The sequence below is a fragment of the Haliotis asinina genome, chromosome 1 (assembly GCF_037392515.1).
Source record: "Haliotis asinina isolate JCU_RB_2024 chromosome 1, JCU_Hal_asi_v2, whole genome shotgun sequence".
Lineage (NCBI taxonomy): Eukaryota > Metazoa > Mollusca > Gastropoda > Lepetellida > Haliotidae > Haliotis > Haliotis asinina.
This window is the reverse complement of record NC_090280.1, coordinates 7,747,682-7,773,258: the sequence shown is the minus strand read 5'-3', so window position 1 is coordinate 7,773,258 and position 25,577 is coordinate 7,747,682. Positions and strand designations below refer to the sequence as shown.

General features: G+C 38.6%; 1 protein-coding gene across 1 annotated transcript; it reads left to right on the top strand.

Moving 5' to 3' along the window:
* The first annotated feature begins 583 nt into the window (after window positions 1-583).
* LOC137286991 (uncharacterized) lies at window positions 584-21,078 on the top strand. The gene is made up of 7 exons (XM_067819106.1): window positions 584-592; window positions 12,025-12,083; window positions 13,579-13,889; window positions 18,167-18,475; window positions 19,525-19,999; window positions 20,726-20,778; window positions 21,017-21,078. Exons 1-7 carry the CDS (start codon window positions 584-586, stop codon window positions 21,076-21,078), a joined length of 1,278 nt encoding a protein of 425 aa, XP_067675207.1.
* Window positions 21,079-25,577: the final 4,499 nt, after the last annotated feature.

The window sequence follows — 25,577 nt, the reverse complement described above, 5'->3', positions numbered from 1 at the left end:
TTGAGGGATAATTTGCAAACTTTCTCTGTCGTGTCCAATCCACCAATCTGGCTATTCATTTAGGTGATGACTCGGTGGCACGTTTAAGGGTGTACTTTGCACAAGACTGCAGGTGCACACACTCGCAACAGTTGCTCTTCGTGCAAGGCATAAAATTGTATTGATATGGGAGACAAATCATGAGCGGTACTGATTGATTCAGTTGATTGTATTCTGTACTTTAGAATCCGTTACCCCTTCAAAAAATAGCTGTATTTCTGTAACATGCTCTATTCCGAAGAGTTACCTCCCTTCCGCCATTATGTTCATGTTTGTTGCAACTCAGATGTGAGCATGACTTGAACAGGGAAGCAGTTCAATGTTTTACATTTGACACCATCTCGCAACGTTGGTAGGGTCTCTCGAAAGACGTCGGTTGGGTACGCATACACTGGTTAGACATCACGTGAGTCAAACAGAGGATTTCACCGTTTCACTGTTGTATTCAAAAGGGATACGTCAGAATATGAGGCAAATTGTGAGGATGGCCACTGAACGAATAGTAATAGGAGAGGGTAAATAGGATGCACGTTCCATGGAAATCATGACTCAGGTAAGCATATTATATTTTTCAAATTTCGTCTCCACCCATGGACGAATATAATGATCCTCATTTCTGAGTGGATATTGTATAACTCTCCAGTCAGCATTGATTAAGCTCCTGTATGAAACAGAAGCGTGGCCTTCTAAACATATGTCTGACAGCATGAAGACAATCGGCAATTCAGAAATGAAGTTAAAATGACCCAACAATCCCCTTTCGTTCTCCTCGACATGTTAATCCCAGTAGAATGTGTTGAGAGGAGAATGTAACAAGAATGGTCTTATTTACTCGAACTTACCTCTCATGTAATATCCTACCCACCATCTTGTCAGATATTACAAATGTATGAGGATTAAATAACCTAGGCCACAATAGCACCAATGACACCTTCCGGTAAAGACGGTGGCGTGAAGTAACTATTTGGACAATTTTAGTCATATAATATAAGTCAAGTACATTCATGTTACTTTCAAAATTTTCAACTATTTTAACTGTGCACTGTGTCTAAAATATATATTTGAACAATGTCAGGAGTCATTAATTGTGTTTCAATTGTGCACTTTGCATAGGTGGTTTTTTGTTGGAGAGAGACACTAGTGGGTGATACATACGAACGTGAGAGTTTACTTCCTGAGTATGTGATCACTTGGTAGAATGTTTGGGTTGTATTGTCAGGTGGCCTTTATTAGTAGTTTTATATAAATACCCTCCGACAAACCTTTGTTTCGATTATGTTAGATTCTTGCCTTCAACATCCTTACTTAAGACATTCCTTCTAGACTCAACACTCACAAAAGTCCAGAAACTCTCAGCACTGTGGCCACTCTCTCACAACGGATTTGGCAAAATTAAACATGCAGCTGTTATGTACATGTGTAAAGGATGAAAAATTGAAAAAATATTTTTTCGAAAACTCAAAATTTAAACTCGCTCGCCCATGGGCAGGAACATGGGCGAGAGTATTTAATTGCGTCCAAAATAAAGGTTTTTCAGTTGTAAATGAATGAAAAAATGTTAATAAGTATCATGACACAAATTTCAGCTTGTTGTGACTAGACTCTGATAACTGACAGTGATTTAAAAAAAAACTCGCCCATGGGTGAAAAACATATTGGCCCATGGACGACAATAATTACTTTCATTGAAAATACATGTTTTTTCCAGGCTTTGCAGGTTCAATTAAATGAATGTGTATTTATTAGTGTCGTGACACGAAGTTAAGCTTATTTTGACTTAATTCGGCTAATTTAGAGTGATTTTTTCAAACGTCTCGCCCATGGGCGAAAAACATTTGGCCCATGGGTAAGAATATTTACTTTTACTCAAAATACATCTTTTCCTGTGTTTTGGAGGTTGTAAATGACTGAGGATATATTTATGAGTATCATGGCACAAAATCCAACTCATTTTGACTTAATTCTGCTAATTGAAACCTCTTTCAAAAACATCTCGCCCATAGGAGAAAAACATTTTGGCCCATGAGCAAGAATATTTGCTTTTCACTCCAAATACATCTTTTCTAATGTTTTGGAGGATGTAAATGAATGAAAGTGCCATTGTGAGTATCATGACACAAAATTCAACTGATTTTGACTTAATTTTGCGAATTCAGGACGGTTTTTTAAAAATATGCCAGAATAATTACTATTACTCCAAATACATCTTTTCCTGTGTTTTGGATCTTGTAAATGAATGGGGATATTTTTCTAAGTATCATGGCACAAAATTCAACTCATTTTGACTTAGTTCCCCTAATTTGTAACAAGTACAAGAATCTGGACTTCCACTTAAATTTTCATAGTTTTTTTAAGTGTGTTTATAAGTATCATGACAAAAAAAATGAAATCGTTCCGGTTTTAATTCGACTAATCTCGCTTGTGGACGAAAATACTTTCGTTTGCTTGTTTGCTTTATTTTGCAAACATATGGTTTAAAAATAGATGAAATTCTAATGACAATTCAGTTTAATTTCATGAGTTTAGTTTTATGTCGCACTCAGTGATATCCCAGCAATATGGCGTAGATAATCGAGTTTGGACCAGACAATCCAGTGATCAACAGCATGAGCATCGACGTGCACAACTGGGAACTGATGACATGTGTCAACCAAGTCAGCGAGCCTGACCACCCGATCCCGTTAGTCACCTCTTACGACAAGCACAGTCGTCGTTTATGGCAAGTATGGGCTGCTGAAGCCCTCTTCTACTCCAAATCTTCACGGGTTCCGAACACAGAGCTTTACTTCCAACAACATATACAGTACACTTAGAATACTAAGCCTTGAGATTCTTTTGAATTTAGGTATTCTATAAATATAAACTCTAGTTACCATGCTGGGACACATTAATAAACAGTGTTGTGAGATCTTTAAACTGTATTGAAATATGTCTTGTCAATCCCACTGACATTCGCCAAATGTACCTACCTAATAGTTTTAAGTGTACCTACCCAGTTTAGCATATTTCGTTTTAATAGTGTGGTCTCCATTTTAGTAATTCCCGTTTGCCCGTCCAGGCTTTTCTTCGTCCGAGGTTTTATGGGGTATTCTCCTATTTGTCAGACCAGAAATAATCTACAACAGGGACAGGTCACTCGCTTGTTTTCTTTACCATTTGTACTAATTAGTATGCGCCTCGTCATGCTCCAATGCACACAGTGGCCTGGTTCGTTTCCATCGCAACTTCGGCTGCGTTTAACATTACTTTAGCCAGTTTACTGTATCAGTCGAAATCTTACAATGTATGAATGAATGAATGAATGAATGAATGAATGAATAGCAAGAAGTATATGTGTATGAATGAACGAAATAATAAAAGAAAGAAGTGCATGTGTGAATGAATGAAAGAATAAATGATACACCACGGCCATCCCTTCCAAAACATGCTAAATAATTGAAAACTATCGTTACATCACATGTGTTAACATCAGCTTGTCTCCCTGGTCAGACATAGCAATTGTCAGACAGGTTAAAACAACAAACTATCTGGTTGACTTCACAGCTGCCTGTTGACGTAGTATACCCACATCACCTACTTTTCTTGCGTAGCCTTCATCTACATCACCATCCTTAATATATTGAGCAGAGAGCACCGAAGGTCGTATAGCTGTAACCACTGAACCGTGGCGTCTCTCTGCTCCCAAGTTCCCAAATGGGGTGTCCTTTTCTACCTCTTCCATTAATCTTTAAAACATCTAACAAGTTCAACGCATGCATCTTTTTTACTAAAATGTGATGTTATACGCATCATTTTTATGTATTTTATGTATCAGAGTATTTTTATGTATTATTCAGTTGATAAATTATCATTTTATGATACATAGATGTACAATATTGTGCTTTGATTCTGTAACTACCCACATTATGATATTGAGACCGTTCTGATTTATCGAGTAAAATATGATTGTGTAGTTTTGAGTTTGAATTTTTGCATATTTTACTGGTTTGCCACTTTTGCACTTTACCTTTTTAAAGGGGGCGTGCATATTTTGGTGGTTTTTAGTATTCCATCTATTCGTTTAGATTTATTGATTTATTTGTTTTTGTTTTGTTTTGTTTTTAACTGCTAGTGGCCCTGCTAGTGTGCTTTCATAACTGTAAATTTATTCTGACGAGCGGTACATGAAGTGTTATCATGTATGTTATGTAATTATATTATTGGTATGGAGTGGCATTGATATGCATGTTTATGCTTGCCAATCCAGTCACGATTACTTGAGGAGAGTAGTTTAAACTATAGATTAAAGTATCCATACTATTAATGTGTAATCTTGGGCTATGGGGAATACGTAATATAATCAAGATTGATTTTGCGTTTACTTTTCTATCTTTTAAATAAATTTTCACTATTTTTGCTACAGTCGAAAAGATTTACGTTGGCTTTCGTGATTGTGGTCTCTAAGTATTTTCGGAATTATATTGTTGAGACAGCTGGAACTGTTGATCTGCAGTCTTTCAAAATTCAGTTTCACGAGATACATTCTCCCTTTTACCATTTCTCAAAATGAACATATAAGCGTTTACACAAAGGTACCTTCCCGTAAAATAAATAGGACGAAACGTGAAGTATAGCAGCGCATTTGCCATAACTGAAGTTGTTAATATGATAATGAAAACTGTCATTTCGAACATTTACCTTACAAGCAATTTTATCAAGAAACTACATAGCTCAGTACTAATGGAAGGAGTGAACTGAAAGTCCATTTTATTAACTGAGGTTACAGGTTGAACTCGCTAACATCGATTCACTTACATTCTGGTACACGTGTCTTATTTCGTTTCCTGAGGATACACATTTTACTTTTTTGTAGAACACCGAAATGCTGCTTACCTTTTAAGAAGTTGTATATCCATAAAACTTTCTCTGTTTTTTTAACAAATTACATGACCTGAACAGATATTACTTTGTCAGAGACTTCATGAGTGATTTTCAAGTTCTAATCCACACACTGATTTCCACTTTTTCATCATTCTGACTTTTATCTCAGTTTGTTGAGTATCTCAGCATAACTCGCAAAGACAATGAAAACTGAGCGGAATGATGGTGCTTTCTGTTTCTTCCGCGTTCAGTTACGTAATTTCCGCAAAGCGCCTACGACAATTTGCGCCGAAAAAGTCGTGTCTCGTCCGCTGGTCTTGTTTATTGGAGTAAAACAGCTGCCGCTTTCAAGTGTATTTTACTTGTCATATAGACATGTCATCCATGGATCACATTAGGTCATTAGGTGAAAGGTCACCAGCTTTGAAATGAACAGGTGTTCGTGAGTGTATATGGATGAAAATGACTCATTGCGCAAGACGCGCAGCCAAATATCTCACATTCAAAGGAAATCTCGAATTGATTGTTTTATAAGGCGTCGAGCTGACCAGTTGGTTTTGGTGTTGTGTATAAACCTCCTTTGCAAGAACTTTGTCAAGCATACCTGTTTTGTCCTTTTGCAAGACCTGCACATATTAGGCTTAGAAAGGAATTGACATTTATGTGCATGTGCTCTGGAAAACCTTGTCCGGGACGATATTCCTTCCAATTTAGTTATTGTGTGCATGCTGTATTTCAATTTTGGAAATGGGCTTAAAACATATTTTGATTCTCGAAGAATCTGGTTCGTTTAGCAAGCAAAATATTGCTTTGATTAACACTTCACCAGTACTATACAATATTAGAGAATACACAAAACCGGATACACAAAAAACGACAAATTATAGCATTGTGATTAGGGGTATATGGGGTTATAGGAGTCCCTTTTTATCCACCGAGCCAAGTCCTACACGCCCTGGTGGGGTGTGGATTCGGGGGAGGGAGTAACGGAGGAGATGACCAAGCCAAGGAAGACACAAGTACGCCATACGCTATCATAGTCTTCCTTACTGCTTGAAGATTGACCTTTTCTCACTGTGGTCTATGATGACTTCGGCAACGGAAAAAAAAGAACTGATTCACTTTGAAAACCAGAAAATAGTTGAATCCGTCCACGAGTTTATCATAAAACACAAAGCTTGATTTTTAATTTGTTAACAGGAAACTAATTAACTTGTCAAAAACCTTCTCACAAATGTTCAGTGTTTCTACAAAGAGCTAGTCAGACACAACAAACCCTAACTCTCTTTTCCATGTTTACATGCTTCATTTATATTTTGTATTATATGTTGTATGGGTGAGGTACTGTAAAGCTTGTTCACCAGTCCCAATCACAGTAACAAAACACACAAAAATACAACAACATGGAGATGTGTGGAGAAAACAGACACATATGGAGAACAGCAATGTCATAACTGAACAGAAATCATTCCCTCTATTGGTGAAGGCCGTGTGGTATTAATTAAACAGAGAAATCTAGTCGACCATGCCTCCTAATCCTCTTACTCCTCTTACTCCTTAAACAAACAACTTGCCTGATCTGTCTAAAAGTGAATTTAAAATTTTGTAAATTCGTTGTTTCGGGTATTACATAAGGGGGTAATCAGGCGTCAACACTATGGCGTTCGACGCTCCGGACATGAAGGGAAAACAAAATACATGTACGTTATGGGATGAAGAAACCCCGCATATTCCTCATCACATTGCTACACCGCATTTACCATAACGAATGTTTAAATATCACTTTATGTAAATAGAGCATCAAAACAAGCTGAAATCATGTATTTATATTAACACGTGGCGGGGTAAAACTTCATGATCTATTCTCCCTCGCAAGGCCACGTGAACCAATCAGAAATGGACATTCTTAAATGGGGTTGGAGAAATGTGCCCTGTACGTTCTTAGGAACCTTGAACTTTCAGGTTCATTTCATCAGTTATGTACAAACACTGGTCTAGCATAATGTTTCAAACACTTTAGTCTTAAATATGTATTGATGCAGGGGCTCTATATATGTTCTTGTTTACGTCCCGCTCGTCAAACGCTCAGAATAGACTTACAAGTATCAAAGCAAACTCACTCGCTGGGCCACTAGCAGTAAAAAAACCCTAAACAAAGCAAAAACAAATAAATCAAATTAATTTAAACAAACAGATTGAATACTAAAAAACACCAAAATATGCACGCCCCATTAGAGTGAGTGCTAAAGTGGCAAACCGGCAAAATATGCCAAGATTCAAACTCAAAACTATTCAATCGTATTTTACTCGATAAATCAGAATGGTCTCAATGTCATAATGTGGGTAGTTACAGAATCAAAATAAAATATTTTGCATGTTTATGTACGATTTATTTAGCAAAGCCTGAAGAATCCCCGACAAACACGGCCGCTTCTCCTCAATATGTGGGTTTGTGAGAGTGAGGGTACTCCCTACAAGCCTCACTCCCATTAGTTAACAGGGTGTCCTCCCAGTTTATGTATTTTTCACGTGAAAGGTACGGAAAATTAATTAGGCGATGTGGGTATGTCATGTCTGGTTGATTTCTCAGGATTAGGTGAATTGGGTATGGGAGAGTCGATATACTATGATGATAGGGAATTTAGCAACCATGTTGGAGTGAAAGCATGACAACACTCAGTGATAGATTAATGAGTGTCTTTTTTAAGCACTATGACAATGGGAATGATAAATTAACGCAAAATGCCCTACACCTGTCCAGCATGTCATACATATATGTATCATAAAATAATAATATCAACTGAATAATACATAAAAATACTCTTATGATTATGTATAACAGCACATTTTAGTAAAAAAGATGCATGCGTTGAACTTGTTAGATGTTTTAAAGATTAATGGAAGAGGTAGAAAAGGACACCCCCACTTGGGAACTTGGGAGCAGAGAGACGCCACGGTTCAGTGGTTACAGCTATTCTGTGCTCTCTGCTCAATATATTAAGGATGGTGATGTAGATGAAGGTTACACAGGAAAAGTAGGTGATGTGGGTATACTACGTCAACAGGCAGCTGTGCAGTCAACCAGATAGTTTGTTGTTTTAACCTGTCTGACAATTGCTATGTCTGACCAGGGAGACAATAACAAGCTGATGTTAACACATGTGATCTAACGATAGTTTTGCATTATTTAGCATGTTTTGGAAGGGATGGTCGTGGTGTATCATTTATTCTTTCATTCATTCACATATGTACTTCTTTCTTTTATTAGTTCTTTCTCATTCATTCACATATGCACTTCTTTTATAATTTCTTTCATTCATGCACATATACTTCTTGCTATTCATTCATTCATTCATTCATTCATACAATGTAAGATTTCGACTGATACAGTAAACTGGCTAAAGTACTGTTAAACGCAGCCGAAGTTGCGATGGAAACGAACCAGGCCACTGTGTGCATTGGAGCATGACGAGACGCATACTAATTAGTACAAATGGTAAAGAAAACAAGCGAGTGACCTGTCCCTGTTGTAGATTATTTCTGGTCTGACAAATAGGAGAATACCCCATAAAACCTCGGACGAAGAAAAGCCTGGACGGGCAAACGGGAATTACTAAAAATGGAGACCACACCATTAAATATGCTAAACTGGGTAGGTACACTTAAAACTATTAGGTAGGTACATTTGGCGAATGTCAGTGGGATTGACAAGACATATTTCAATACAGTTTAAAGATCTCACAACACTGTTTATTAATGTGTCCCAGCATAGTAGCTAGAGTTCGGTCACTCTTGATTAGGGCTTTCACAAATAACTTTAACTTCATAGATATAGCTTGAATTTTGTTATATTTATAGAATACCTAAATTCAAAAGAATCTCAAGGCTTAGTATTCTAAGTGTACTGTATATGTTGTTGGAAGTAAAGCTCTGTGTTCGGAACCCGTGAGGATCTGGAGTAGAAGAGGGCTTCAGCAGCCCATACTTGCCATAAAAGGCGACTGTGCTTGTCGTAAGAGGTGACTAACGGGATCGGGTGGTCAGGCTCGCTGACTTGGCTGACACATGTCATCAGTTCCCAATTGTGCACGTCGATGCTCATGCTGTTGATCACTGGATTGTCTGGTCCAAACTCGATTATCTAGAAAACGCCGCCATATTGCTGGGATATCACTGAGTGCGACACAAAACTAAACTCATGAAATTAAACTGAATTGTTATTAGAATTTCATCTATTTTTAAACCATATGTTTGCAAAATAAAGCAAACAAGCAAACGAAAGTATTTTCGTCCACAAGCGAGATTAGTCGAATTAAGACCGGAACGATTTCATATTTTTTGTCATGATACTTATAAACACACTTAAAAAAACTATGAAAATTTAAGTGGAAGTCCAGATTCTTGTACTTGTTACAAATTAGAGGAACTAAGTCAAAATGAGTTGAATTTTGTGCCATGATACTTAGAAAAATATCCTCATTCATTTACAAGATCCAAAACACAGGAAAAGATGTATTTGGAGTAAATGTAATTATTCTGGCATATTTTTAGAAAACCGTCCTGAATTCGCAAAATTAAGTCAAAATCAGTTGAATTTTGTGCCATGATACTTAGAAATATATCCTCATTCATTTACAAGATCCAAAACACAGGAAAAGATGTATTTGGAGTAATAGTAATTATTCTGGCATATTTTTAAAAAACCGTCCTGAATTCGCAAAATTAAGTCAAAATCAGTTGAATTTTGTGCCATGATACTTAGAAATATATCCTCATTCATTTACAACATCCAAAACACAGGAAAAGATGTATTTGGAGTAATAGTAATTATTCTGGCATATTTTTAAAAAACCGTCCTGAATTCGCAAAATTAAGTCAAAATCAGTTGAATTTTGTGCCATGATACTTAGAAAAATATCCTCATTCATTTACAAGATCCAAAACACAGGAAAAGATGTATTTGGAGTAATAGTAATTATTCTGGCATATTTTTAAAAAACCGTCCTGAATTCGCAAAATTAAGTCAAAATCAGTTGAATTTTGTGCCATGATACTTAGAAAAATATCCTCATTCATTTACAAGATCCAAAACACAGGAAAAGATGTATTCGGAGTAATAGTAATTATTCTGGCATATTTTTAAAAAACCGTCCTGAATTCGCAAAATTAAGTCAAAATCAGTTGAATTTTGTGTCATGATACTAACAATGGCACTTTCATTCATTTACATCCTCCAAAACATTAGAAAAGATGTATTTGGAGTGAAAAGCAAATATTCTTGCTCATGGGCCAAAATGTTTATATCCTATGGGCGAGATGTTTTTGAAAGTGGTTTCAATTAGCAGAATTAAGTCAAAATGAGTTGGATTTTGTGCCATGATACTCATAAATATATCCTCAGTCATTTACAACCTCCAAAACACAGGAAAAGATGTATTTTGAGTGACGGCAAATATTCTCGCCCATGGGCCAAAATGTTTTTCTCCAATGGGCGAGAGTTTTTAAAATTGCTCTCATTTAGAGGAATTCAGTCAAAATGAGTTGAAATTTGTGTCGTGATACTTATAAACATACTTTCATTAATTCACAACCTCCGAAACATAGAAAAAGATGTATTTTGAGTAAAAGTAAATATTCTCACCCATAGGCCAAATGTTTTTCGCCCATGGGCGAGACGTTTAAAAATGTCACTCTAAATTAGCCCAATTAAGTCAAAATAAGCTTAATTTCGTGTCAAGACACTAATAAATACACGTTCATTTAATTAAACCTGCAAAGCATGGAAAAAACATGTATTTTCAATGAAAGTAATTATTCTCCAGTATGTTTTTCACCCATGGGCGAGATTTTTTAAAATCACTGTCTGTTAGCAGAGTCTAGTCGTAACAAGCTGAAATTTGTGTCATGATACTTATTAACATTTTTTCATTCATTTACAACCTCCTAAACATTTATTTTGGACGAAATTAAACACTCTCGCCCATGTTCCTGCCCAATGGCCACAGTTCGCCCATGGGCTTGCCCATGTGCGAGCGAGTTTACATTTTGAGTTTTCGAAAAAATTTTTTGCATTTTTTCATCCTTAGCAGATATACATAACAGCTGCATGTTTAATTTTGCCAAATCCCTTGTGAGAGAGTGGCCACAGTGCTGAGAGTTTCTGGACTTTTGTGAGTCCAGAATTATATTGTGAGGTGTTACTCTTAATGTATTTTTCTGCAATAGCACATTTAATCAGAATTCCTGTACCTGTGTCTATGCCCATTACAGTACTTGGATTTGTTTTCCTCCTGTAATGTTTTCAGTGCTTGTAAATATCATTGTTGGTCTGCCAATAAATTGAATTGTATTTTCCGGAAAGGCTGTCCATACGTCCGAACTCTGAATGTACATATTCATGTAGCATTGTATACAGATCCCATCCACTGGTTAAGCATAAGTTCATCCTCGAACCAACGGGACGCACTTTCTGAATGCTATCTTGCAGCAATTGTTACTCCTTGCGCATGCGACAATCATTTAGTACTAAGCCGCACATACGTAACATGCAAGGGCTATATTCCAGCTAAGGGTTAGCAAATTGTGCACTGTCTTTTGCCCAAGGTGCTCCAATTCTTTTCAGGCAGCCTGACGAAGGTTCCACATGTACCGTTTGTGCAACGTGGCACTACGTACTTCATGTCCACGGCCATATCTCTGTTTTGTAATGGATTCTGATTAATTATTTGGGACGATCGATTGCAATGTTCTTACATTCGTAATATGTACACTTAACACAAGATGTCGAGCGAAATGTTAATGCTGCTCATGGATCTTCTAACTCAAAGATTTGTGCTTGGGGTCATACGTTTGTCGAGTGTTGGTGACTTCTTTCAGCACTGTAACGTTTGTAATGATTCACATTAGACGAACTTTTTTATGTCACCACTGTAATAAGGAACACAATATTTCGGAGTAAATTCATGCTCCTTCATTGGTTTCTTTAATAGGTAATGGCGGAGTACGAATTTACACCAAAACGTGACGTTCGTTAGATTATAGATGTTGACATCCACAACGGGTATATATGATACGCCCTCTTATTTAATAGTTCATTTGAACAGTTTGTGAATTTTCCATTTCCAGGATGACAGCCAACACAGCCGTACACAAGACCTTTCTGTTGCTGACTCAGTCACTTTGCGGTCAGTTCAACACATTTAGGGAAATCGTTTCAGTAACTGACATACTAACGAGTCATTTTAAATGAAAATCGATGTAAAGGTTATTTTGTATTTACGATAATGTAATACCTGAGAAATTCCAAAAGAGTTGAGGAACAAACAATCAGTAATCCACACTTCTGAAATATTCTCCACAGTTTCTGCTGTACTCATCTGCTCACATTCCAACTATCTGGGGTCGTCTGGACAGCTGATCTGTGTAGGGGCAAGTCTGCTACACGTGTATGTCAACCCCAGTAGAATTAGCGTTGCTGAATGTAATTTGTCAAATGGATCATGTAAGACTCAGAACGTATCGGCCTCTGTCATCAACAGCACTCACTCAGTCCTCAACATTTCTCGTGTAGAAACAACAGATGCTGGAGAATGGTTTTGTACTTCTGGAATTGATGGTGGCGGCGGCAATTGTATTCTGACCGTTGTCAGTAAGTATATTTCAATTTCATTTTCCCAATGTTCGGACAGAAGAGGTATAATTTCAAAAGATGCCAAAGGTTTGTATTGATCATGAATGTTTGACCTTACATCCGTTGAATCAGAGCTCTGTGTTATGAGGCCAGGCTCGTTATTATTAACTCACAGTAACTGTCCTGTTAATCAAAGCTAGCATAGTGTCAATTTATAAAAGGTTTTCTATTTTATGTATATATTTTAGTTGTTTACCTATTTTCAAAAAAAGGATCTGTAGAACTGGATATTTAGGTAACCCTTATACGACTTTCGGTTTGCGGTTTTAAGGTCAGACCCTTTCTGAAGTGAATTACATATTACAGATTGTTTCCTTGTCGCGTGGTCGATCATGGCGCAGTGATGCGTCTCAATAACCATGTCAGGGATCATGCTGCCCCTTTTCCAAAAAAGCATATGGTACAATTGTGATGACAATGCGACACCAAAGCTTTGAGAAAAGGACCGTTGTCAGGATTTCTTTAAGTAACCTATGTAGTCAAAAGAGCAGTTCACCGCCAATATATATTCTTGTTCGGACGCCTATTATTTGGTATAAGTTTTTACTGAATTTGAAATGAACTCAAATACACGAATTTGAATTGACTGACGTTAGGTTTAATGCATCTATCTATGTACACGTTAAATCCTCAGCAACATATGTTCTTGTCTTGAAAGACGATCAGCCCTACTCATTCGTTAAACTGTCTTAAGTACTCGATACTACCCGAAATGTCCTGACTGATGACGGCACATGTGCCAATAACTGACGTGTCTGTTCCAAACTAGAATCGAAATTCGCGTTCATTTAACACAAATGCTGTTTGCCTCTGGTGTCACAAGACACAAATGAACATGCGAAGGCTGTAGCAATGGGTTTGCTAAGTACATGTTTCAATACGTTTGTGAATGGTCAATTCATATACTTCAGTGAGAAATGTCAATGAAACATTCATTAAATTGGTTTACTCTACTTTCATTTATTCAAACTATGCTATCATTTCTAAAGTTTGAATGTTTCAGAGACACCAACGTGTAGCATCACCAGTAAGCAGAACACTAACTCACTTGTCCAGTACCAGGATCTGTTCCTTACGGTGGACGTACGAGACTACTACTGCTCCACCGGCCACAACATCTCCCTCCAGACCGGAAATGTGACAACCCTGCTGACGGACGCTGACTCTGTACCAAGTGTCACGGATAACAGCTCATCAGTAACACTAAATGTGACGGACTCCCATCTGGGCAAAGTAGGACTGGTGTTTAGATGTGACAGCAGTCAGTGGAGTATAGAGTGTGCTGGGGTGACTAAATTCGGTTAGTCTTAACGCATCCAAATGAAACATATAACCAAGTGTATAAGCTGGTGTTGATCTAGCTTCTAAATATAGGAAAATAATGTAGTAACCATCAAACGTTTTGACTTACTAGCCTCTCACTTCAGTAAACTGTTCTAAACTAGATTTTTGAAATACATTCTATTCTGTTTATAAGTACTGTTTAGTTGTCGGTCAAGAATTTACTGTTTGTGAACTCTCCCTCTTGAACGCAGTTTATCTCCCGTCTGTCCGATATACCCCTCGCCGCATCCAGTGCACTTTATGATATATATGAGATTCTGAGGTGCGCCTGTCATATTTTCATGTACTTCGAAGATTTGATCAGTTTTGTTATGGTATACATTTCCCTCTATTAGATATTGGCGTGTATCACAATGTGATCTCTCGCATTTAGTTTCAGATTATGTTTTTTAACAAGGCTTTTACAAAGTTTGCCATCTTCAAAATTTGCTTGATAATCTTTCCATGACCATTGCTTTTAATCAACTTGCCCTCTGATAGTTTATCTTTTAAAATGTCGATTTTTTGTAGGGGCAGGCGAGGCTCACAAACGTTGGTAAATAGTGAAGGATTTCGAGGGTTTAAGGTGTATACAATTGGAAGGACAATTAATGATTCCTTAATCTTTAGCAGTTCACTTCTGTTCTGTTGTTTTGCTTTAGCAAGAGAATAGTTAACTACTTGCCCCGTTGTTTCTGTGTTACATAAAACTTTTAATTCATTTAGCCTGAAGTGTACACGGTCTGGATTTGAAACCATGCTGCATTTTCTTCGCGCTAAAGAGTAAAGGACATTGTCTGTTGTGTGGCGTGGGTGACATCAGTTGTAGTCTAGATACTCTTTTGAATCTGATACTATATAATGTATATCCTTTTACAATGTTGTTTGATATTGAACCGTGCACATGTGAAGATGTTTACTGTTTATCTCTCTCGTATAAGACAAACTTGGGTGTAAATTTTGTAGCATGTTGGAAATCAAATTCCAAATCACTTTCACTTCGTTTCCAGGTAATAAAACAGCAGTCATCTAAGAATCTCTTCATTGATGTTGAAATTAAATAGTTCGCCAAACGTCTCTTCTATTTTAGAATATAGTTCCTCCAAGTATCCTAGAACAAGGGTTGCATAGGTAGGAGCCATATGTGTGCAGTACCATTAACTTGTTTATAATGGGAACCATCAAACCGAAAAGTGCTATTGCTCAGAATGAGCTTTATTCTTTCGGTAATGACTTGCTTAGGTATTCGATCTGGAATCACAGACAGACCTTTTTGTAGCCAGTAGCTCATAGCTTATATTCCTAGATCATGTGGACTATTGGTGTAGAGATTAACAACAAAACGTACCAAGTTTGTACCCTCCTCTACTAATTTGGGGTGACTATTGAGGAAATCAGTATTACCCTGTAAATGGGTTTTGACGTGTTGGGTGAAAAAAGAAACGCACGGGTAATTTTTCAACCCACTTTAATCCCAGTCAGACTATAAAAATATTATGACACCAAATTATATTGAATACTAGTACATGTTTAAATGAACAATCAGTCACCAAAACATATCACCTGGTAAAAACAGTAGTCATAAACACGTAGGTTGACAGATGTGGATGGGAAAGTGCAACGGTGTGGGCGAAAATGTTTTCTTAAAACCCAAAGAACTGACTAAATGCTTATAGAGGGAAATCTTACCGCCATTCATTAAAGAGGTAAAATCTTTCCCGTTTACGAGCAGATACAAAATTTTCAGCAGGTTAACGGCACACCTCATACAGTACGCATCACAATGAACTTCTTCACCAGCCAGAATATAACCGTGCTTCCATGGCTCTCTGTATCCCCAGATTTTAAACCACTTGAACACCTTTGGGATTATCTTGATCGACGGCTTTAACGACGTCAGACGCTTCACAAACTACGGCAAGCATTGTAGGATGACTGGACTAGAAAACCCTGGATGCGGATCCGAACACTTATTCCGTCTATGCCCAGGAGATCCCAATCAGTGCTCCAAGCAAACGGAGGTCACAACCGGCACCACAGGGGCTTGTATCGCTTTGAAACGGCGTTCGAAAGACATATAGATGTATAGACCCTACCCTAGTACCATATAAAAGGAAAGGGATGTAACGAGGAAACCACCCCCTCCTCGATCAAAGTTACATGTTACCGCGTAAAATATTTTTAAGGCCCCATCGAGGCCAACGGATCGAAGCCAGATGATTTCCCTACAAAATGAGCTATAAATGGTCACAATCGGATCATTCTTTCAAAAGTTATACGCTACGAATCATCGCAAACAGCTACCTCCGCAATTTCACGCCAAAATCATGGATCACCCAATACGGCGAAAACTCACCTTTTAAATTCGTTTATTAATTCCAGCCACGTTGGCAGCACCAACGCTGGGCTGGATTCGATCGGCCGCGGTATTCCGAGGGTCGGAAAACTTATTACAACATCTACATGTCATTTTTTCGACAGTAAGCAAGCATTTTCACCAAAATAGCCGGCAATCCTACTCACATGTCGGCCATAAGCGACCTTGACATTCAAGTGAACTGAGCAGATCCGCACAAACAGACTCGGGCCATCCGACTGGTTGGAAACAAAATATACAGTGGAAATGGCCAATCGGATGGCCCGAGTCTGTTTGTGCGGATCTGCTCAGTTCACTTGAATGTCAAGGTCGCTTATGGCCGACATGTGAGTAGGATTGCCGGCTATTTTGGTGAAAATGCTTGCTTACTGTCGAAAAAATGACATGTAGATGTTGTAATAGGTTTTCCGACCCTCGGAATACCGCGGCCGATCGAATCCAGCCCAGCGCTGGTGCTGCCAACGTGGCTGGAATTAATAAACGAATTTAAAAGGTGAGTTTTCGCCGTATTGGGTGATCCATGATTTTGGCGTGAAATTGCGGAGGTAGCTGTTTGCGATGATTCGTAGCGTATAACTTTTGAAAGAATGATCCGATTGTGACCATTTATAGCTCATTTTGTAGGGAAATCATCTGGCTTCGATCCGTTGGCCTCGATGGGGCCTTAAAAATATTTTACGCGGTAACATGTAACTTTGATCGAGGAGGGGGTGGTTTCCTCGTTACATCCCTTTCCTTTTATATGGTACTAGGGTAGGGTCTATACATCTATATGTCTTTCGAACGCCGTTTCAAAGCGATACAAGCCCCTGTGACCGGCACTGGCATTAAAGCCGGTTCCGGTGCAGCGCTGGGGTTGTCGTGACATAAACGTACCTTCATTTGGTGCAGCTTCCCATTGATCCTCATCATACAAAGCTTGATATCTGTGAGGGGTTTATTTACTGTGCTATTGTCATTCAAAATACAGATATTTTGTTCCCAGATGAACCTCTCGGAGAGGTTTTTGAGAGAGTGTATATCTTCAAAATTGCTTAACCTATGTGGTGGACATTGTGGCCCCGCAATAATAGGTCGTAATTTTAAATCATTCGCAGATTGGGTGATAGACTTTTACTGAACTTAATAACCGCACTTTTGTGAATTTGAGGAAGTCTGTAGAAGATAATTTCATTCGATTCGAAATTAATCAAGTAATCTTTTTCTTTTTACTGAAATAGGAGTCAAGTATATATTTTTTTAAGATTGAAGATTACTGTTTTTTCCGAGCTTTCTGGAAGCTTAATATATACCATGTGTAAGAATGTCTAGTGACAGCTGCAGATGATAGTTGGTGTCCATGAAAACTGGCACAGGCTCCGTCTTTATCGGACTTTTGATTCACAATGAATTCATTTTGGAGAACGAGTTTAAGGCTTTCTGTTTTTACCTGAAATGTTAGATTTATACCTTTATAAGAATGTTCTGTGAAAGCGAATTCCTTATATTGCTCAAGGACTTTATCAGGGGCTTTATTTTTACCAGCTTTAGGTGTGAAGTTACTTTCGTTTTTAGCGAGCGTCACATCTTCAGTACCTATGTCATATTCATATATATATGTTGTGTTTTGGTACACACACACACACACACACACACACACACGCGCGCGCGCGCGCGCGCATGCATTACATGCATTACATACATACATACATACATACATACATACATAAATACATACTATATATGCATGCGTACATATATACATCTTGAATCTTTCAATTTATGGGTAGTAAATATCCATAAATATATGATTTTATGTTTACATCCTTATAGCAACATGCACTGAACGTCAGTATTATACTATCGTGGCTTCTTAGTTTAGCCATTTCATTTAACAGCCCCAAAGAGACCGGAATGTAACATCACCAGTGACAACGACACAGAGGTTCTAACCCTGCACGAGGAAGTGACATTGACCGTGGATGTTACTGCGTATTACGATATACAGGGCTCCTACTGTTCTGCAGATTCAAACTTCACACTGCAGACAGGTGACGTCTCGCAATTACTACATGCTGGTGACCAGGGTCTTTTACCAATAACATTCAATGTGACTGAAACACACTTGGGTGGGGTAAGGCTGGTATTCAACTGTCAAGTGCAGCACTGGAATCTCAGCTGCGGCGGTGTGACCCGACTCAACAACAGTGAGTAATGTGTGTTTCTTGAGTGAGAGATCCTAAAACCACAAACATATGTCCCGTGCCAAAACACAATAATGCTTGTATAGTAACGATATCCTGCCACGGGTTACCACTGTCCTGTCACTATTTGGTTTGTTGTTAATTGTATTCCATCTGAAGTGTATCCTTACATCATGCCCAGAATCTAAATGCTGAGTTTGCCATTCATGAATAATAAACTGGAGCTATCGATAGAACAACCTCTTGTAAAAATGTCATTCCGTAAAAAATAATTACGTAAATTTATTGTTTATCCAATAAACACTACTGTGTAAGTGCATTGGCATATTGTGAGTGGGCGAGTCTGAGCTTTACGTCGCGTGTAGCGATATCACGGCGGAGGGCACCGGAGATGGGCTTCACACATTGTGTCCATTGTGCGTTATGCATATGCAGAAATTGGGACACGCGACCGTGTAGTCGATCGAAAGAAGGCAAGAAATTGTGACGAGGGCAACGTATTAAATATGAATTGTTTTGGAAATTGGCAAGGACTGATATGAAACGTGACAGTGAATTGTTGTAAGTAAAGTCACGCCATGGAAATACGATTTTTGAATTAATACACGCAGCGTCGTGTCCAAGGGTTGCAAGGATAAGTTGAATCAGATTACTGTGTTACTCATGCACAAATGGGTACAGTTATAGTACGTGGGCATCGTACAGTTCTGAGCCTACAATACTTCTGGTATGTGCAAGGTAAAAATCATCGTTTGATATTGAAAATAGTTTATATCATTCACACAAAGGTAATATTGACATGTAGGTTTGAATAAATAAATCATTTTTCAATATCATGCAATTACGTTCGGCGGCGGCGGGTGGTTGTCGGGTGACGGCTGAGTGTAGCAGATGTTTATACTCCTTAACATTGCCACGGGTTGCCCTCGTCGTGTTGATCATATTTTGATGTGATGTGAACCACAACCTCTTCCACATTTCATCTCATATCACTTTGGGGTCTAATTGAAATTATATATCATGCTCTTACTTAAACTTCCCCTATGTTACAGAAAGAAAACCACGGGACCAAGTAGCGACATCCTCAGTGCTAATCATTTCTGCTTCTGTAGTTGGCAGTCTGGTTCTAATCGTCGTCGCCATCGTCATCGTGTTTGTCGTGAAGAGAAAGGTAAATCGAATAAAACAACGCTCGTCAGTTCAATCTTGTTCGCCTCCATACATAACTGTGGGGAAACCCATAAGTGCTGCTTATGCTACCGTGGAGGTGAATAACTCTATCCGACCACCATCTGGTCCAGGTGGATCCCACAAGGTAGATGTGATCGATGCAGGAGGTAATGTTAGTGTCGCAGATGTCGTCACTAACGGTGAACACACATCTCCTTGGCCACCAAGGGATGAATCTGATGAATTATCTCCACCATCTGCAGATAGGCCTAAGAAGGAGATAGGTGTCATTGCACAGAAGATTGTCCCAGAAGATGATCAAGCATGTGTTAATGAACTGTATGCCTCTGAAAACAAGCTGGAGTATACGACATCAGTATGATAAGTCATCATTTTATTGCATCAACAGTATGATTTGTTCTGTTTCAAGTTTCGGAATTCAATTAAATTTCACTCTAGTTCATCTTTTTGCTACTGAATTGACGGGCGGTGAGATAGCCTAGTGGTTAGAAGTTTTTTCGTCACGCTGAAGACCAGGGTTCGATTCCCCAAAATCTGCGAAGCCCATTTCTGGTGTCGCCCGCCGTGATATTGCAGGAATATTGCGAGGTTAGATAGGGACATGATTTCATTACTCTGTAGGTATAGTCATGGAATGAAAAGCCACATCGTGTAAGATTGTAGGTACAGTGAAATACTTTGGGAATTCCTTATGATGTAAATAATGTCAGTTATTCTGGTTACCAATACTTGGCCATATACATGGGTCAGATTGTTTCTTCATTGTACAGGTGTACATATGTAGGTGTAGATATATGTCATGTGTTGTCAGTATAGACTACCCACTAACCAGAGACCCCAATGCTGTGATCAGGGATGACGTCATGAATCGTGTGGTTAGGTTCGTTGATTGCCAGCCAAAGTAGCGGACAGCTGTTGAAATTACGAAAGTTGTTTTCGTAATATCAGTTAACTGGATAGATAACCAGTACCAGGGTCAAAAATGAAAGAACGACCTGCTCGTTTGTAGTTTTCATCAACAATCATGTGTCCGTTGTTTTTTCAATTAATTACGTTTATGAGGACCCAAGATAGCAGTGTAAGATTTTTGAAAACCGACCTGCGTTTCTTTTGCGGTACAGTATAGTTCCTATAAAGTGCCTGCAACAATTACTAGAGCTTGTAGTATTCAACGACTAAAAGGATGGGGTGGCAGCCGTGACGGTTTTGCTGAGCGTGTATCTCAATGATATACATTAAGCGATGTCTACTTTTTCTCTTACGGACTGGGCAGACCAAAACTTGAATATTGTGTGTTGGGGAGATTCCTGCAGTACTGCTTAACACTTTCCACTGTAAACGATTTGATTCCAGAAAGAGACGAAACCTCTAGAACAATGGATCTGGATGTCAAACACCTGCTCCTAACATCCTAACATAAGTATCACTCTTTCGTAATTACTGTCTTGCCTGTGCTTCAAAATCAACTTGTTATATATTTGCAGAAATGCACGAGAGATGGGACATGATACTGCAATATGAAGCAATTTGGTAAAGCTCCACGTGTGTGTGTTAGCTCGGCATGTCATCTCTTTGTGTGTGTTAGAAGTATATGTAGTAGGTTTACATTTAGTGGTATAAATACTGAGTTGATTCCGACGAAGGTTACTATGGGTGTCCATGCACGAAGCTTTAGACGTAGCGTACTGTAGTGCTGACTCCTCTCTCCACACTTAACGAAACCCTTATCAACCTCTATATGTTTACTGTCGTCCATAAGGCAACTATACCTGGAACAGAATGGATCATGTCCCTCTTACATCTGGAGATTCGAAACGACTTCATCAGTGTTGAAACTTGTGAGCCAACCCACCCGACTAAATACATCCAGTGAATTATATCCGTTGAAGGTGTAAATTACTAAATGAATGACATTCTGCCATTATGCAATCCGAGTAGGAAACTTACGTATTTGTTTTGCAATCTACATAAATCATCATCAGTGGAACATGTTTGGATTTTTCTCCCCATGTTGGATTCCCTTCCTTTTAAGTGGCAGTCAAATGCATCCAGCGCTTTACCTGTTCGGGTAGATTGATATGTCTGTTATGAGAATAGCTGTACCTCTTCGTAATGATGAAAGTCTGTCTGCTTTGACAACCCTAAACCCTTCAGGCGTGCTCTGTTTGTTTTGGTTAGGGTAGGTTTGCTTTTCTTGGTATTGTTGATGTTTGGTATTTTAAATGTTGTATTATGACCGTGTCTTAATACGTGCGTTAGCCGAGGAACCGGTAATCAGTCACATGTATTGTCATAGATATAACACACGTGATTATGCGAGGCATAACATTATTTAACGGGGGAGTGTACATGTGGGGAGGTCTGATGAATGAACATGTGCAATAATTTCCATTAAGAGACGCTGGTATGGAACGAACATGATAATATGTAGCTAAAGTAATATGCTCACTAAAATATTATTTGGATTCTGGCTACTGAGTTTTCGATATCGCGGGGTTTAGCGGATCTATGCTGGTTGTTACATGCGTCGTAATGCAACTTTTGCCTGAAGCCATGAAATCCTTATAATAAAATCAATAAGTAAATTAGTTCGAGACTCAATTATCTGTTAACATGTTTTAACGTGAAGGGTCAAACGAAAACTCTCTATAAATAAAATGGAAACTTTCATGGAAACTAGTACACTGCACCTCACGTTTTCTGTTTTGGTAGAGTTTTCTTTTTCATTAATTTTTAATCCCTTATCATACTGCACTATATACTAAACCACATGAGACTGTCTTCGAACTCAATGCATGACATTCTCTGCACTTACCAAAGAAAGCATTGTGCAATGATTGCACAATTAGTTCTCTCCCCGAGTGCACAAATGAAAACGTCCATTAGGGTTATTGCTTCTTATTACCTTGCACAGTACTGAGTTGATGAAACGAGTACTTGTTGTTTTTGATACTGCTGGAATGTAGATACATAATTAGAAGAGGAAGAGTGTTTAGCGAGGGTTTCACCCAGTTTATTCGCAATATTTGATTTATCTGTAAGTAACTGATCGCCATGTTTAAGATGATGGACAGCAGATTTAGTACCTTTACTTTTAATTTTCTGGACCATGTTCCATACCTTGGACATGGGTGTCCGAGAATTTATTTTGGATACATAATTTTGCCAAGATTGGCGTTTGTTCTGTTCAAAAGTACGCCGTGCTTTAGCATTTAAAATTTTACATTTATTTAAATTATGCACCATAGGATGGCGACGGAAATAATGTTCTGCTTTTTTCCTTGCCTTCCTAGCTTGTTTGCATTCATCGTTGAACCATGGTTTTCGAATATGTGGAACTGCAGAGGACTTTGGTATACGCTCATCAGCTATAGAATTCAGTTCCTCAGAAAAATATTTAATAGCATCAGGAACGTCAATAAAACGCTCGGGTTTACGTTTTTCAGCACAAAGTGTTCATATAAAGCCCAGTTAGCCTTTTTAAAATTCCGCCTTGATGATGGTTGAACATCAGATGGAGTTACAGCTTTTAACATAGTAGGAAAATGGTCACTTCCACAGAGGTCATCGTGGACTGACCATTCGAATTCATTTAATAGTTCTGAATTTGTAAGTGACAAGTCGAGAGCAGAATAGGTCCCTGTCCCAGGGTGTAAATATGTGTTGGAACCATCATTATAAATACATAAATCATTGTCGGAACAAAAGTCCTCCAACAATTTACCTTTAGTGTTTATATTTACACTACCCCAGAGTGGGTTGTGCCCATTTAAATCTCCCATTATAATACAGGGCTTCGGGAGTTGGTCATATAGAGCTTGAAGATCAGTTTTGACAAACGTTGAAGATGGCGAAATATAGAGGGAACATAGCGTAAACGCTACATGTAAAGTTATTCTCACTGCAACAGCCTGCATATTAGTATTTAGTGAAACGGGGCTTTGAATAACGTTTTGTTTGACCAGAATGGATGATCCGCCAGTGGCCCTATCACCCGGAGGTGAAAAACAATGATACGCATTAAATTGACGAAGGTCAAATATATCTGTTTGTTTTAAATATGTCTCTTGGAGACATAACGCTGAAGGTGTAAAATCTTGGACTAATAGCTGAAATTCATGTAAATTAGTCCTCAATCCTCTGCAGTTCCACTGTACAATATTATTGGAATAAACTATCTTTTGGGGGGATTTATTGGGGATCTACCCCGCACTCTTTTGGAGGGCGACAAGCTATGTGCCCTAGAATGGACGTTTTCAGAAACGTCCATGTCTTCAAGAGACCCGTATTTATTGAACAATTGAATTTTGTTCTGTGATCCTTTAGGAGCTCTGCCACTTTGTTGTTTTGAAGCATCAGGCTTCGGCTTTGGTTTACTTTTCACCGCTTGTTGACTATCAGATGTGGATTGAGACTTTGAGTGTGACTGAGATGATGATTTGTGATCAGAAGACCTTGAGGTACTAGGAAGTGATTCCTCAGTCTGTGATGATATAGCAGGGTACAAATGCTGTGGAGAATCGCAATTTACCCAAGTCAAGGTAGTTTGGCAGCCTGTGGTTGATGTTGTTTAAGAGCTAGAACCCGATGATGTTTTTGCTACTGATGCATAAGTTTCTATAAGATCAGGTCTCTTTACCAGTTTTTTTGCCTCAGAAAAAGAGATATTTTGAGTAAATTTTATTTTATTGATCTCCATTTGCTCTTTCCAAATAGGACACTGTTTAGAAAATGACGAATGGTCGCCTGAGCAATTGGTGCATTTTTTATAATCGCTGTCACGATCTTCTGTTGTGTGTGTCTTCTCACCACAGTGAGCACACACAACAGACAATGTGCAAGTATTTACACCGTGTCCATATTTCTGGCATTTAAAACACCTTAGCGGGTTGGGGATGTAGGTATCAACTTGTATGTTGCAGTAGCCTGTCTTCACTGATTTCGGAGCATTTTTTAGATTTGAGAAAGTAAACAGATACGTATTTGTTTTGACGGTTTCGTTGTTTCTACGAGTTGAAAAGCGATTGACATATAGTACACCTTGATCCTTCATTTCAGATCCTATATCAAGGTCCGACATGTCATCAAACAATCGATCTCTATCTCTCACGATACCTTTACTTGTATTCAAGGTTTTGTGTGCAGAAAGCGTGACGGGAATGCCCACGAAAGATTTAATATTCATCAGATTTGTTGCTTGCTGCTTTTTCCCGCACTCGACTAACAGGGCACCCGAACGTAAGCGTCTTATGTTCTTCACATCCCCAGCAATGCCTTGAATACCTTTGGATACAGCAAAGGGGTTCAACTTCAAAGGTGTCTTGTCAGGAGTCTCAATCACAATGAAACGTGGCCAATACTCAATCGATGTAGACGGTCTATGGTCAGTATCAACAGGGTCAATATCAAGTGGACGTGTTTTTTTTTGTTTGTTGGAGTTTCATAAGCCATGGTTAGTGTAATAGGGTTCATCATCCAAGCTCCCCACCCACCACGGAGTATCACAAGGACAATGCTAAAGCAATCGGGCATCCAGCTTACAGCACCAAGGATACCCGGATGATATACTCCAGCAGAAGAATTACAAATAATTAATCTACCAGATTGGCCCATGAGCCACCGCCTTCTGGGCATAAGACTCTAGGCAAAAGTTCAGAACTTCAAAAATGCATTTTAAATTTCGAAAAGCTGAATGAACAAATAGGCCAAGACCGAAAGTAAAAATCCAAATAAAATTTGTGCAATGATATATATACTTCATGCACAGGGCTTGGCATGAAGAGCCGATTGGTCGAACCGGGCCCATTCGACCACCCGTCTAGGTGAAGTCAGGGCCAAAGTGGTGTGTTTGGCAATGGAACCCAGTTAAAAGCCCCAGTGCCCTCAACCACCAGGATCCCGTCCTCCACCAACA

Excerpts from the sequence above, each read along its gene's own strand:
- LOC137286991 (XM_067819106.1), top strand. Across the intron at positions 20,000-20,725 it reads CTGTATGCCTCTGAAAACAA|GACCCAAGATAGCAGTGTAA; the intron begins GCTGGAGTATAC and ends TACGTTTATGAG. Across the intron at positions 20,779-21,016 it reads CGACCTGCGTTTCTTTTGCG|AAAGAGACGAAACCTCTAGA; the intron begins GTACAGTATAGT and ends ATTTGATTCCAG.